The 16,811-nt window shown below is 42.4% G+C and overlaps 1 protein-coding gene across 1 annotated transcript in view; it reads left to right on the forward strand.

The window, feature by feature from the left end:
• Positions 1–3,386: 3,386 nt before the first annotated feature.
• Positions 3,387–16,811, forward strand: part of LOC119909379 (NLR family CARD domain-containing protein 3-like) — a 55,938-nt gene continuing 42,513 nt past the window's right edge. The window contains exons 1-5 of the mRNA XM_038727585.1: positions 3,387–5,365; positions 5,453–5,683; positions 6,106–6,213; positions 6,740–6,818; positions 6,999–7,062. Of these exons, the coding sequence (XP_038583513.1) occupies positions 5,217–5,365; positions 5,453–5,683; positions 6,106–6,213; positions 6,740–6,818; positions 6,999–7,062 (631 nt within the window). The 5' untranslated portion in view covers positions 3,387–5,216. The remainder of the gene's footprint in view (positions 5,366–5,452; positions 5,684–6,105; positions 6,214–6,739; positions 6,819–6,998; positions 7,063–16,811) is intronic.

Here is a 16,811-nt window from a genome sequence, read left to right on the forward strand (position 1 = left end):
AGACTCAGCATAGGTGCAGTGAAAATAACCCCTACTGATGCACTGCTGGTAGAAGCTGATGAACTGCCATTATATTCTAATGATGTTCTAAGTTGTCTAAGTTCTAAGTTTAGCATATTGGGTCAAGTTAAAAGGATCTGGAGAGGAACAACCTGCAACAAAGGTTCTGTGTGACTGAATATACACAACAACTAAAAGGTAAAGGATTTGGCTGGAATATTAATGCAGTAGCAGAAGAATATGGATTAAATAACATAGAATATGGACCAAATACTGTATGGGGTAATGCTCCTCTGTGGATATTTCCTGTGCCCAATGTGGACTTGAAGCTTCTAGAGAAGAAGAAAGAATGGAGTGAAAGTAATGTGGATAATATTGGATATTTGGTTCAAGATTATGTGAAGAATAATTATTATAATTATATGCTATTATTTACTGACGGATCAAAAGATCCAGGGACTGAACATGTAGGATCAGGAGCACAAACCTGAGTTTGATGTAGTTATATGTAAAATAATTAATGATAAACTGTCTGTTTACACAGCAGAAATGGTTGCTATTATTTTAGGGTTACAGTGGATAGAAGAGGTGAGGCCTGAGAGAGCTGTCATTTTTCAGACTCCACTGCAGCCCTGTATAGTTTGAATTCCAAAAAGACTGTAAGAGATGATCTATTGATTGAAATATGTACAATAATGCTGAGAATACAAAGAGCTGGAGTTGATGTGCAATTTGTCTGTGTCCCTGCTCATGTTGGTGTTGATGGGAATGAGAAAGCAGACGAGATTGCAAAGACAGCGTTGAAATTAAAAGATGATGAAATAATGAAAGTTCTCTTTGGAAAAGGAGAGGCCAAATCATTCATTAGAAAAGCAGTGAGTGACGTATGGCAGAAGAAGTGGGACACAGACACTAAATGGAGACACTATTACAGCATACAGAAATCAATTAAGGTGAAGGGTTTCAAAGGGAAATGCAGAAGAGATGAAGTGGTTTTTTCAAGATTAAGGTTTGGACATATGGGGTTAAAATCAACGCTTTATTTAATGACAAAATGTGTGTCTGATAAATGTGAGGTTTGTAACGTTCCCGAAAATGTCCAGCATGTCATCATGAAGTGTAGTAAATATGAATCTGAGAGGAACATCTTACGTGACAAGATATATGAATTAGGACGGGGATGGAATTTAGAAGGGATTTTAGGGATGAGTGAGGAAACAAGGGAGTGCTGCAAAGCTCTCTTTAATTTGTTCAAATTTACAGGATTAGACCATAACATATAGTCTGTTTTGTTTGTTTTGTTGAGTTTTGTTTTTGGCTTCACTGAACCTGTGACCTGAAGTCCTAACACCTTGATATTACACACTCTGGTACAGTAGGTGGCGGGACGCGCCTGAACAAGTTGGTTGCGACCCGCTATAAAACCCAGAGAAGAAGAAGAAGAAGAAGATAGAAGAAGAACTAAGATGTGAATAGAATAACAAGCAGTGGAGGGCAGCAACACGCCATAGATGAATTCACAAGAAGATCAACTGGCCCCCTTCCTGTTTTCAGCGTTTTCCGTGAGAAACAGCAAAGTTCAAAGTGTGACTCAATGGTCGTTTCCTCACACTAGTGATGGCGAGACGAAGCTTCATGAAGCATTGAAGCTTTCCATTGAATTGGTTCACTCATGGGCCGAAGCTTCATGAAGCATTGAAGCTTTCCGTTGAATTGGTTCACTCATGGGCCGAAGCTTCATGAAGCATTGAAGCTTTCCATTGAATTGGTTCACTCATGGGCCGAAGCTTCATGAAACGTTGAAGCTTTCCATTGAATTGGTTCACTCATGGGCCGAAGCTTCATGAAACGTTGAAGCTTTCCATTGAATTGGTTCACTCATGGGCCGAAGCTTCATGAAGCATTGAAGCTTTCCATTGAATTGGTTCACTCATGGGCCGAAGCTTCATGAAGCATTGAAGCTTTCCATTGAATTGGTTCACTCATGGGCCGAAGCTTCATGAAGCATTGAAGCTTTCCATTGAATTGGTTCACTCATGGGCCGAAGCTTCATGAAGCATTGAAGCTTTCCATTGAATTGGTTCACTCATGGGCCGAAGCTTCATGAAGCATTGAAGCTTTCCATTGAATTGGTTCACTCATGGGCCGAAGCTTCATGAAGCATTGAAGCTTTCCATTGAATTGGTTCACTCATGGGCCGAAGCTTCATGAAGCATTGAGGCTTTCCATTGAATTGGTTCACTCATGGGCCGAAGCTTCATGAAGCATTGAGGCTTTCCATTGAATTGGTTCACTCATGGGCCGAAGCTTCATGAAGCATTGAAGCTTTCCATTGAATTGGTTCACTCATGGGCCGAAGCTTCATGAAGCATTGAAGCTTTCCATTGAATTGGTTCACTCATGGGCCGAAGCTTCACGGTGCTTCATTTGCTCTAGTGTGCCATCAAGTGGACAATACATGTAAAACAGTTAAAGTGATTATAATGGCATCATGGCTTTGGTTTGTAAAGCATTGAATTGAATAAATTAATGAATGATGTTTGTGATGCCGATACATAAATGATTAACTTACTAATAAGGTGTCTGTCTGTATGATACAATGACAGGGTCAAAAGGGAAAGTGGAAACAAGGGAGAGGGTTATGATGTGAATGTGCTTGTGTTACTTGGTTTATGACTTTAGATAATACAGACATTTCATTCATTTTTATTTAAAATAACTTTTCCACAGTGCTTAGCTTCCGGCGGTCTCTTTTTTTTGGAGCTCTAGAAAATTATTATTAGGGTAATATGGGGTAAAAGCCCCCAGTTTAATTCTTACAAAAAACACTTTCTTACTGCCGCTAGTCTTACTCAACTAAAAATTTCCTGTTTCATCACAATCTTTGAAGTTATTTGACCAAAGCAATTCTGACATAAGTAATCAAATGTTTGTCATTTAAAATAAGCTGTAGCTACAATCTAATTGTGTTCAATTAAAATCAAAAATCAAATCAAAAGTCCACAAAATGTTGAGGAGGGTTCATTCCTTTTTGCTGCTCTTTTCGAAACGCACGCCAAACCCAAATCCTGAATCAGTCACGTGGTACAACCGGCTCGCGGGGCTGCGAACGTCACCACACACGTCACCAACACAAGCCTCGAGACACGCTTCAAAGCCTCGATACGGAAGGACACTACCGACAAACGTGGCCACTCGTTAAACCGAAACCGAAAGGGAGCTCAGAGTTAATGTCTTTGATGAAATGAACTTTTTATTTTAATCTCGGGGATTAAAAAGTGGATTTAAGTTGGCTCGCGCTTCTCAAGCTGTCTGCTGCAGAGAGCCACAGAAACAGGAGACTGCTTGCAGAAACTAAAGAGAGGAAGCTGAACTTCCTGGTAAGTTTACTAAACATGTCTGTTTTTGTTGTACTTACCAATGAAACAATCTAGAATAACGCAGCCCTGATCGATCTGAACTCCATTTAGAAAAGAAGCATTTTAAAAGTAGTTTTCTTGTCATCTTGCTGACAGACCTGACAAAGCATGAATTCATATGTTAAACAAATCAGCATCATTATGTAGTTATTTCGGCATCATTTTGATCCGTTTATTACAATTAAACCACAGTAAAGTGTTTATTTTGGGTCCATACCGCTGTAGGAAAGCAGGTTAAAGCCCAATATTTGCAGGTTGTCTTTACTTGCTTTAAAAGAGCTGCATTCAATACTACCAATTTCATAAGCCACCTAAAAAATAAACACTCACAGTGGTGCTGGAAAAATACAAGTATCTGATTGAGATACTCAATATGAAATGACTCAGATCAGTACCGGGGACAAAAAAACAGGATCAGGACCTGCCTACAAAAAAGGCTTCAAGTCCAAATTCTTTCATCACTTCTCTCTGAAGTCCCTGCATCTGCTCTTCTTCTCTGAAAATGTTGCATTTTTCATGACCTGCTTGGATACCGATTATTTCTGCTTGTAGCTTTATTGTTATATAATAATAAGCTACAATTTTACGTACTAACAAATCCCATCATCTGTTGCAGCTCAGCTCTCTAACGTCTCTGTGGTCCTGAGTCCAAACGCAGAGTAACGGTACAAAAAACTATTTCAGACATGTTGCTGTCACAACACAACTTCACAAAGTACTTGGAGTATTGATGTGCAAGTGTAATACGGTCAGAAACTGGACTACTTCATTTCAGTTCATTGTTCTGAGCCCGGCTTCCTCTTCATTGTTCTCCAACTTTCTCTACAATAACACATCTGAGCCCATCGCTCCTCGCCACAGCTGAAACACAAACCTTAAACCTTTGCAGGCAAATCAAGCTAGTGTTTAACATTATTCACCCGTTTAAAACCAGCTGAGAAGAAAAGAAAAACCTGATAAAACTACCACAGTTAGCACCAGCAGCGACTAATATTTACCTTTGGAGGATCATGAAACTTTCACTAGAATTAATGTCACCAACCTGTGCTGCATGTGACCTGACTCAGAGGTGTGTTCACAACGCTGCTGCAACATAATGTTAAAATAATTTTCCAGACCATTTTAGTTTCTCTTATTTTCCATGAGTTTTCCATGACTGGATAATTGGTCAGCTGTTTTCCAGGACGCGTGGGAACCCTGAATGAGCAGTAATCTCAGGTTTCTGTTTAACTGACACTTTATTGTGTTAAATATGTACAAACACTGCTGATCTAAAAAGAACCAACATATAAATCTGGAGTTTACATTGTATTACAAAATGCAGATAAAAACAAGTTTATTTACAAAAAATAACTTCTACAGAGCTCCGATTGTCATTTAAAAAATAAAGTTTAATTTCATCACAGCTGTTAACCAGCTGCACGAGTTAAAGTCCAGCTGTTTTAAAAAGGTCTCAGGGGGATGAAGCTACTCCCAGCATGCACTGGGTGAGAAGTTGACCTGAAGTGAATTCAGAAGAATCCAACCAGAGGAATCTGTAAATGTCTGATAATCAGGATCAGGATTTAAACCATGATGTTTGGGTGTACTGTAACAAATCTTGACAGTCTAATACATCTGATATATTTTGTGGTCAACATACTGAACCTCTGGGTGAATCTGGGGCTGTGTAACACATTTTGGGGTCATCAGATCCTGTTTAGGGCTCCAACAAGGTTTCTGTCGGCCCTGAATATTTGTGTCATGTTACTGAGAGGAAGGAGAACTAAAGTGTCCTGAGATGTAAAGCTTGTTGTAATGAATGAGTGCAGCTCTCTCAGCATGTTGTTGTGTTTGTGTGAAGGTGTGGGCTCTGCTATGAATCAGTGTGAGGACAGAGAGGAGGGAGTCCCTCCCTCTAAAAGCACTCTGTGTGGGGAACATGACAGCCAGACCAAAGCTCAGAGGTGAGATGAGGATCTCTAACTGTCCAGGACTCAAATCACTCCACCATCATTATTCACTCTCAAAGCTCTGTGTGTGTTGTGTTGAAGCCCAGAGCAGCAGCAGGGACCAGACTCTGCTGGACCTGGACCTGGACCTGGACCCAGCTGTGTGTCCATCAAGAGTGACTGGTCTATGGACAAACCTCTTGTCTTCAAAGGTGGACACCACTCTGCTGGACCTGGACCTGGACCTGGACCCAGCTGTGTGTCCATCAAGAGTGACTGGTCTATGGGCAGACTCATTGACTTCAAAGGTGGACACCACTCTGCTGATCAAAGGTCAGCATGTTAAATGTTTGTGTCTCTCCTGAGATGAGGTTTGGTGTCTTTGTTTTGATCACTTCATGTTCTTAACTCTTCACCTTTTTTCAAACTGGTCTCACATTTTGCAGATCTTAGTCCAAATATCAAAACCGCAGTTCAAATCTACAAACAGCTGGATGCAGGTTTGAGAATGTATAAGAACATTGTCTATGGAGCCTCCTCTTGCTCAATGGAGGTGAATGAAGTTTTTAGTTTTGAGCTATTAACAGTAAAGATGCAGCTGGACAGATAAACAACAACTGAAAGTCGCTATAAAACTCTGTATCGCTGAGAAACTGCAGATTCAGCTGAAAACTCACTACCAGAGACACCAACACATAAATATATCTATTAAATCTGCTTTGAGGACACATCTGATTTGTTATTTCATTGTTCAGGATCCATCGGCAGAGACCAGATTCTCCTGGACCCAGCTGTGTGTCCGTGAACAGCGACCGTCATGTCCCTGTTCACTTCAAAGCTGGACATAATGATGCTGAACAAAAGTAAGAATTTAAATGTTTGTGTTGTTTTGTTGACTCTCCTAAAAAGAGCTCTCAGGTAGGTCTTGGTTCAGCACTGTTTTTGTTAATTAAAAATAATAATAGACTCTTTATTTATTCCCAGAGGGAAATTCTCATGTCACATCAGCAGCACAGAAATGAACCAGGTTCAAAGAACAGTGCAAAACAAATGTCAAACACATGAGAAAGTAAAAATATTAAAAGTATGAGCATGCCCTTTTGTCTGCTGCTTACTGTAACTGTAAGTCCAGTTAGAGTCCAGTAGGACCTCAGCAGCCTCCTCGTCCGCTGATGTCCACTGAGACACAGCTGGATGAGTAAAACAGCAGCATTTTCTCCTGTCCAGTCTACCCTGCACCCAGCGGTGTTTCCATGGAAAGTGACCAGATCATACATTTTTATACCAAGATCTGGTATAGGTGTATGAGGATCTGTTTCTACCAGATATAACACAGCACATGTAACACTGTTTGTCATTATATGTTCAAATCATCATATTTCTTCACAGAGTTGATCAGCAGAGCTCAGAGGTTCCCAGTGGTCAGTCTGCCCAGCAGCATCAAACAGACCTGGACTCCATATTTATGGTGTGTAAATGTACAAGCTCAGCTACTACTGCTAATTACAACAGCCACAAAGTAAATAGTGAAGCAGCATTCTGATCCAGTCTCCATGCTGCACTCTGCAGACCAGCAGGCTTTCTGTCTGTCACAGATGATCTGATGTTGACTTCTACCAGTTCAACTTTACATTTTCTTCTGTTCCAGCTTCTCCAGGAAAACATTGGCAGGTTTGTGAAGAACGAGGTGAAGAAATTCCAGAGGGTTCTGAGTCCAGATTACCCAGAATGCTTAGAGAGTCAGAGGGAGGATGAGGAGGTGTTGGACGGTGAGGAGGAGGAGCAGAGGAGGAGCAGCAGAGAGGCATTTCTGAAGATCACACTGCACTTCCTGAGGAGAATGAAGCAGGAGGAGCTGGCTGAGCGTCTGCAGAGCAGTAAGAGGATTTGAACAGATTTAACATGATGGAAAGAGGAAATGGAGGCAACATGGGAGAAGTTTCCATTTCAAACTCTGCTGTTAATATGATGCACACATTTGGATCAGATCTATGAATTCTTCTGGGCTGAAACTCAGAAACTGTTCACAGCTGATGAGCTGAAGAGATTTCATGGAGGAGGAAAATAAATACCATCTTGATGTCTTAAAGTTTACATTTATCAGATTTACTGTAGCATCCACTTATTAATCACATTTCTTCTTTCTTCATTCAGGAACTGCTGCTCCAGTGTGCCGACGTAAACTCAAGTCTAACCTGAAGAAGAAGTTCCAGTGTGTGTTTGAGGGGATTGCTAAAGCAGGAAACCCAACCCTTCTGAACCAGATCTACACAGAGCTCTACATCACAGAGGGAGGGACTGCAGAGGTCAATGATGAACATGAGGTCAGACAGATTGAAACAGCATCCAGGAAACCAGACAGACCAGAAACAACCATCAGACAAGAAGACATCTTTAAAGCCTCACCTGGAAGAGACGAACCAATCAGAACAGTGATGACAAAGGGAGTGGCTGGCATTGGGAAAACAGTCTTAACACAGAAGTTCACTCTGGACTGGGCTGAAGACAAAGCCAACCAGGACATACAGTTCACATTTCCATTCACTTTCAGAGAGCTGAATGTGCTGAAAGAGAAAAAGTACAGCTTGGTGGAACTTGTTCATCACTTCTTTCCTGAAACCAAAGAAGCAGGAATCTGCAGCTTTGAAGAGTTCCAGGTTGTGTTCATCTTTGACGGTCTGGATGAGTGTCGACTTCCTCTGGACTTCCACAACAATGAGGTCCTGACTGCTGTTACAGAGTCCACCTCAGTGGATGTGCTGCTGACAAACCTCATCAGGGGGAACCTGCTTCCCTCTGCTCGCCTCTGGATAACCACACGACCTGCAGCAGCCAATCAGATCCCTCCTGAGTGTGTTGACATGGTGACAGAGGTCAGAGGGTTCACTGACCCACAGAAGGAGGAGTACTTCAGGAAGAGGTTCAGAGATGAGGAGCAGGCCAGCAGAATCATCTCCCACATCAAGACATCACGAAGCCTCCACATCATGTGCCACATCCCAGTCTTCTGCTGGATCACTGCTACAGTTCTGGAGGAGGTGTTGAAGACCAGAGAGGGAGGAGAGCTGCCCAAGACCCTGACTGAGATGTACATCCACTTCATGGTGGTTCAGTCCAAACTGAAGAACGTCAAGTATGATGGAGGAGCTGAGACAGATCACACTGGAGTCCAGAGAGCAGGAAGATGATTGAGTCTCTGGGAAAACTGGCTTTTGAGCAGCTGCAGAAAGGCAACCTGATCTTCTATGAATCAGACCTGACAGAGTGTGGCATCGATATCAGAGCAGCCTCAGTGTACTCAGGAGTGTTCACACAGATCTTTAAAGAGGAGAGAGGGCTGTACCAGGACAAGGTGTTCTGCTTCGTCCATCTGAGCGTTCAGGAGTTTCTGGCTGCTCTTCATGTCCATCTGACCTTCATCAACTCTGGTGTCAATCTGCTGGAAGAAGAACAATCAACCTCCCATCTGTCTAAAGTCTTCAGAGACAAACTTAAACTAACACATCTCTACCAGAGTGCTGTGGACAAGGCCTTACAGAGTCCAAATGGACACCTGGACTTGTTCCTCCGCTTCCTCCTGGGTCTCTCACTGCAGACCAATCAGACTCTCCTACGAGGTCTGCTGACACAGACAGGAAGTAGCTCACAGACCAATCAGAAAACAGTTGAGTACATCAAGAAGAAGTTCAGGAAGAATCTGTCTCCAGAGAGAAGCATCAATCTGTTCCACTGTCTGAATGAATTGAATGATCGTTCTCTAGTGGAGCAGATCCAACAGTCCCTGAGTTCAGGAAGTCTCTCCACAGATAAACTCTCTCCTGCTCAGTGGTCAGCTCTGGGCTTCATCTTACTGTCATCTGAAAAAGATCTGGACGTGTTTGACCTGAAGAAATACTCTGCTTCAGAGGAGGCTCTTCTGAGGCTGCTGCCAGTGGTCAAAGCCTCCAACAAAGCTCTGTAGGTGGATAAATGGATGTGCAATTTCTAAAACTGTATATTTGACAAATAAAACATTCAGTTTGTGTTCATTGCTAATCCTTTTTCAGGTTGAGTGGCTGTAACCTCTCAGACAGAAGCTGTGAAGCTCTGTCCTCAGTTCTCAGCTCCCAGTCCTCTAGTCTGAGAGAGCTGGACCTGAGTAACAACAACCTGCAGGATTCAGGAGTGAAGCTGCTGTCTGCTGGACTCGAGAGTCCACACTGTACACTGGAAACTCTCAGGTCAGTAATAAGCTGTTTCGTTTAAATCCTTTTCATCTGGTTTTAGGTTCAGTTAGTGGAAATGGTCTGTAGGATTTTCCTGCTGACATGATTTTCTAAAACACAGAGTTTATGATGTTTTCCTGATTCCAGGCTGTCAGGCTGTCTGATCACAGAGGAAGGCTGTGCTTCTCTGGCCTCAGCTCTGAGCTCCAACCCCTCCCATCTGAGAGAGCTGGACCTGAGCTACAATCATCCAGGAGAGTCAGGGGTGAAGCTGCTGTCTGCCGGACTCGAGAGTCCACACTGTACACTGGAAACTCTCAGGTCAGTAATAAGCTGTTTCGTTTAAATCCTCTTCATCTGGTTTTAGGTTCATGTTAGTTGAAATGGTCTGTAGGAGTTTCCTGCAGACGTGATTTTCTAAAACACAGAGTTTATGATGTTTTCCTGATTCCAGTCTGTCAGGCTGTGTGATCACAGAGGAAGGCTGTGCTTCTCTGGCCTCAGCTCTGAGCTCCAACCCCTCCCATCTGAGAGAGCTGGACCTGAGCTACAATCATCCAGGAGACTCAGGGGTGAAGTTGCTGTCTGCTGGACTAGAGGAGCCACACTGGAGACTGGACACTCTCAGGTTTGGACAGACAGCAAGAGCTCACACACTGCAGGTGTCTCTATTTTCTTTTATTTTATGTCAGTCTACTGGAGTCCATCATCATGAAGGACTTCTTATTCCTCCTCATTCTGTTCAGAGCAGTGAGTAGGCCTGAGATAGGAAACACACGGCTCTCCAGAAGTCTTACCATTAGAAACATCAGAAACTTGGATGTAAAGTCATTCTAATGTGAGACCTGCTTGCAGCATTTCTCTATGGATAGAAGCAGGGGTGGACTGGTAATCTGGCATACCAGGTAAATGCCTTGTGGGCCCACGAAACTTTGGGGCCAGTGTAACATAAATTACTTATTTATTCAACTGTTTTAAAAAATGGGCCAACGGTCGGCCCATAAAGCATGTACCGCAGCACATTGGGTAATTTTCTATACTGACACCCCCCTCCCTTCTCCTCTGCCTTCTGTTTCTTGAGTTGTGGGCCAAATAAAATTTAAAATTCTTCAGATGGATGCCACCAAATGCGCAAAATAACCGATATGTTAGCAGGATGAGAGTGGAGGTGAAGCGGTAAGCATGGAGTAGCTCAGCCTGTAGGAAGGGAGCAGGGAGGGAGGGTCATAGTGTCATTTACACTGGGGACGCTGGGGACATGTCCCCACCACTTTTTGAAATGGCAGATGTTGTCCACATCACTTTTTGAAAGCATTTGTTAAAAATGTTCTTAAAAAACTTGCACCAAGAAATGTTAATTAACAAATGAAAATGCTTTGAGAAAGGTTTATTTGCACTATTCGGAAAACCTACTGATTACTGCATTATTCTATTACATTTTTATATTCTGAATCACAGTTCTTGCTGTCTGTCTTTTTTTCTTCCTTTTTAATAATATCAAATAGCAACATATATCACCAATCTTAACATTGCAATGGATACTTCATATTAGGGATACCGATGTATTTATAGCTAGGGGGTACAATACCAGAACAATACAGCGAAAATAAATAAGGATATCACAGATATCTGTGAAGGTTCTCAGAAGGTTAAAGTCAAGGGCAACTGGACTTGGTTGAAGGGTATCACAGACCTTTAAGCGAGTACAGACATTAAGTAGCCTATCTTCAAAGCCTTTCTGTTGGAGGAGAAACTAAACAAAAATAAAGTTTCTTTCTCAAAGACTATAAATGGGGTTTTTGTTTGTAAATTTGCATTTGTGTTTATGAAATTTAGCCAGAAACAACATAAATTGATTAAGAAATAATGGTCGCAGTGTTACACTAAAAAAGATATTCTGCCAGAACCAGCAGAAACCTGAATATATCTAATCATTAATAAATGTACATACTGTACATCCTGACAAAACATATGTAATGCCGTTTCTGTATGAGTCTCACAGAAGGTACAGTTCTGCATCGCCGCGACATGTTGTTGCATTTTTGGGGAGGTGCAGGTCAGGTTACAGCTTAGATTCAACGTGTAGACACCACAGTCCAAAATTATGATTTTGCTGCATTTAAAAAAGCGCTCTGCTGGAGAACTGTCATCAATATATCAATCAATTTAGTTTATAGAGCACTTTAAACAGGGTTGGAGTTACGTGGGAGCCAGTGGGAGCTCAGCTCCCATAAGGAGGTCTGAGCTCCCATGGAAGCAGTAAAATCAGCATCTGTTGCGGTCACTAATTCATTCTTCAACAACCATTATTTTGAATCACACAATGTATTTTTATTGTTATATTGTTATTATTCACATTAAAAAGATAAACAGACTTAAATGAACATACTTTCCTAATGAACTAATGTTACGCTGCGCACCGCATGACTGACAGGATGGTTCCACTTCTCCACCATCAACCACTATGGTGCGCAGTATAGATTTGACTGAACAGGTCTGAGACCGCGACCCGCAAACATTTGGTGTACTGGGACTTTTTCAAGTTGCCGGTCCTCTCCTCTGCCCTCTCCACATCAGGTTCTCTGGGCGCTATGCATGGGCGTAAGTTTCATCTCACAGTAGGGGGGGAGTAAACATAAAATTTCACGAGAGCAATTTTTGAGGGGGACACAAAAACACAGCCAAAATTGTACTTGCAGGCCTCTAGGATGCGTGTACACAGAGAGAAGTCTTACTACTATTTTATATATAACACAAAGCAATAGTTGTTTAAATATGACTTCAGTTCATAGGTTCACCACACAGCCGTATTATCATAAATAACTTGAGTCCTCTAGGCTACATAGTAATTTAGGTTTCTTCTGGGATAGAGGATGTTTCTTACACACACATATCTATCTATCTAATACACTGCTCAAAAAATACTAGAAACTAAAATAACACATCCTAGATCTGAATGAAATAATCTCATTAAATACTCCTTTCTTTACATAGTTGAATGTGCTGACAACAAAATCACACAAAAATTATCAATGGAAATCAAATCTATCAACCCATGGAGGTCTGGATTTGGAGTCCCACTCAAAATCAAAGTGGAAAACCAAACTACAGGCCGATCCAACTTTGATGTAATGTCCTTAAAACAAGTCAAAATGAGGCTCAGTAGTGTGTGTGGCCTCCACGTGCCTGTATGACCTCCCTACAACGCCTGGGCTCCTGATGAGGTGGCGGATGGTCTCCTGAGGGATCTCCTCCCAGACCTGGACTAAAGCATCCGCCAACTCCTGGACAGTCTGTGGTGCAATGTGGCGTTGGTGGGTGGAGCGAGACATGATGTCCCAGATGTGCTCAGTTGGATTCAGGTCTGGGGAACGGGCGGGCCGGTCCATAGCATCAATGCCTTCCTCTTGCAGGAACTGCTGACACACTCCAGCCACATGAGGTCTAGCATTGTCTTGCATTAGGAGGAACCCAGGGCCAACCGCACCAGCATATGGTCTCACAAGGGGTCTGAGGATCTCATCTCGGTACCTAATGGCAGTCAGGCTACCTCTGGCGAGCACATGGAGGGCTGTGCGGCCCCCCAAAGAAATGCCACCCCACACCATTACTGACCCACCGCCAAAGCGGTCATGCTGGAGGATGTTGCAGGCAGCAGAACGTTCTCCACGGCGTCTCCAGACTCTGTCACGTCTGTCACATGTGCTCAGTGTGAACCTGCTTTCATCTGTGAAGAGCACAGGGCGCCAGTGGCGAATTTGCCAATCTTGGTGTTCTCTGGCAAATGCCAAACGTCCTGCACGGTGTTGGGCTGTAAGCACAACCCCCACCTGTGGACGTCGGGCCCTCGTACCACCCTCATGGAGTCTGTTTCTGACCGTTTGAGCAGACACATGCACATTTGTGGCCTGCTGGAGGTCATTTTGCAGGGCTCTGGCAGTGCTCCTCCTGCTCCTCCTTGCACAAAGGCGGAGGTAGCGGTCCTGCTGCTGGGTTGTTGCCCTCCTACGGCCTCCTCCACGTCTCCTGATGTACTGGCCTGTCTCCTGGTAGCGCCTCCGTGCTCTGGACACTACGCTGACAGACTCAGCAAACCTTCTTGCTACAGCTCGCATTGATGTGCCATCCTGGATGAGCTGCACTACCTGAGCCACTTGTGTGGGTTGTGTGATTGACTTGGAGTTACATTGTGTTGTTTAAGTGTTCCCTTTATTTTTTTGAGCAGTGTATATGTATATATATAATATTTATTTAAACATTATGTTTTGTCTATTTTACACCAAGTTTGTGATCTTTAGATTGCGTAAATCTCATCTTTGTTAGCACTTTCCAACTAAAAGTTTGACCGGTCTTTCGAGAACTCTCCATATTGAATCATATATCATTTGAAAGTTTTCTACAGCACAACGTTAGCTAGTCCAAATCAAGTCATATTCCTCGCCCTTTAAAGCAGTTAGAGCATCATCATTTTACACACAGGTTTTTTAAAATATCTTATCATCCTTATTTCATGTGGCATTTTATCTGTAAATATAAATAATCCATGAAAAACAATATCTTGATAAACTCTTCTGTAAATGTCTTGAGTCTTATCAATATGCTGGAAAATGGATTTGCCATACACAGACCTGTATGTGTAGCCAACAAAAGCACTTTCGTATGACGGTCACATCACGTACATCAAATCCTTGTGACTTTGCTGCAGGGGAATAAAGACACGAGAGACTGAGTTTACTTTCTATTGTGTCGCCTGAACAAAAAGCTCTTGTGAAAAGGATCAGGGTCCAGTCTGACCACCTCTTCCTCTAGTGAGGAGGAAACTTTGATATGTAGAGCAAGACACTTAACCCTTCGTTGCTACAGAGGCGTCAACCTCTGACATGTATAGCAATTGTAAGTCTCTTTGGATGAAAGCGTCAGCTAAATGAATAAATGAAAGCAGAAAGTCAAATGTTAACAATAATATATATACAGTGGGGCCAAAAAGTATTTAGTCAGCCACTGATTGTGCAAGTTCTCCTACTTAGAAAGATGAGAGAGGTCTGTAATTTTCATCATAGGTACACTTCAACTATGAGAGACAAAATGAGAAAGAAAAATCCAGGAAATCACATTGTAGGATTTTTAATGAATTTATTTGTAAGTTATGGTGGAAAATAAGTATTTGGTCACCACAAACAAGCAAGATTTCTGGCTCCCACAGACCTGTAACTTCTTCTTTAAGAAGCTCTTCTGTCCTCCACTCGGCACCTGTTTGAACTCGTTATCTGTATAAAAGACACGTGTCCACAGCCTCAAACAGTCAGACGCCAAACTCAACCATGGCCAAGACCAAAGAGCTGTCGAAGGACACCAGGAAGAAAATTGTAGACCTGCACCAGGCTGGGAAGAGTGAATCTACAAGAGGCAAGCAGGTTGGTGTGAAGAAATCAACTGTGGGGCAATTGTAGGAAAATGGAAGACGTACAAGACCATTGATAATCTCCCTCGATCTGGGGCTCCACGCAAGATCTCATCCCGTGGGGTCAAAATGATCATGAGAACGGTGAGCAAAAATCCCAGAACTACACGGAGGGACCTGATGAATGACCTGCAGAGAGCTGGGACCAAAGTAACAAAGGCTACCATCAGTAACACACTACGCCGAGAGGGACGCCAGGCGTGTCCCCCCCTGTACATGTCCAGGCCCGTCTGAAGTTTGCCAGAGAGCATATGGATGATCCAGAAGAGGACTGGGAGAATATCATGTGGTCAGATGAAACCAAAATAGAACTTTTTGGTTAAAAACTCAACTTTGGAGGAAGAAGAATGCAGAGTTGCATCACCATACCTACTGTGAAGCATGGGGGAGGAAACCTCATGCTTTGGGGCTGTTTTTCTGCAAAGGGGACAGGAAAACTGATCCGTGTTAAGGGAAGAATGAACGGGGCCATGTATCGTGAGATTTTAAACCAAATCCTCCTCCCATCAGTGAGAGCGTTGAAGATGGAACGTGGCTGGGTCTTCCAGCATGACAATGATCCCAAACACGCCGCTCGGGCTCCGTTAAAAAGCATTTCAAGGTCCTGGAGTGGCCTAGCCAGTCTCCAGACCTCAACCCCATAGAAAAGCTGTGGAGGGAGTTGAAAGTCCGTGTTGCCCAGCGACAGCCCCAAAACATCACTGCTCTAGAGGAGATCTGCAGGGAGGAATGGGCCAAAATACCAGCTACAGTGTGCAAACCTGCTGAAGACTTACAGGAAACATTGACCTTGAGTACTGACCAAATACTTATATTCCACCATAATTTACAAATTCTTTAAAAATCCTACAATGTGATTTCCTGGAATTTTTTTTCTCCTCATTTTGTGTCTCATAGTTGAAGTGTACCTATGACAAAACAGACCTCATCTTTCTAAATAGGAGAACTTGCACAATCAGTGGCTGACAATACTTTTTTGTGTATCTATCAAAATAAATCATACGTTGAAAATGTCATGCTTTTTTGACAAGCAGCACATCTATTAAAGTAACAATGTTTTTCCACTGGTTCTCAGTTTGTGAGGAAATACATTTTGTTGTAATATTTGGGTGTTTCTGTCTGATTTAGATCTCTCACATTATTACTTTTTGGAGCAGGTCTTTATTCTTTTGCTACTGTGGAATGAAGTTGGTTCAATATAAACAAAGTAGCTCAGATGTAGTAAAGGACTTCTGCCATGTTGCTGTAGCTGAGCTTGCTACGTTTCTCCTGGTTGTAGCTTCAGTGTAGTGAAGCTTCATTTAATGTAGAGTTAACTGGTAGCTTGGCTCACTACATTTTCCAAGTGGTTTGTCCAACACTGTAAACACTAGTGTTTTGTTAATTATAAATACAATTGTTAAATATTTAAAGCAAAACAAATGCGCACATTTAGATGCATATAATTATTTGCTGCTGAGAGAAACACCTTCTCGGTGCCTTTATTCTCTGTTAACTTCATCATTTAGCCTCATCTGTCTCTGTGAAATACAGTCCTTTATTGATATGAAATTCCCAAGTCAGTTTTATTAAGTGCAAAATCACAAACTTGTCTCAAAGCTTTACAATCTGTACATCATGTGGCCTCTCTGTCCTCAGACCCTCTGTTTCTGACAGAAATTACTCAATACAAGTTGAATCTGATCTGAGAACAGTCTGGAAACAGTTTAGTTGTTCATGTGTGAATGCTGGTCAAACTGTTTATTTAGCGGGACAACATGCAGAGGACAATATTTGACATCCTGCTCTCATATTA

This window comes from Micropterus salmoides, unplaced genomic scaffold (assembly GCF_014851395.1).
Source record: "Micropterus salmoides isolate LMB-PRFRI ecotype aquatic unplaced genomic scaffold, ASM1485139v1 Ms_hic_scaffold_18, whole genome shotgun sequence".
NCBI classification, from domain to species: Eukaryota; Metazoa; Chordata; class Actinopteri; order Centrarchiformes; family Centrarchidae; genus Micropterus; species Micropterus salmoides.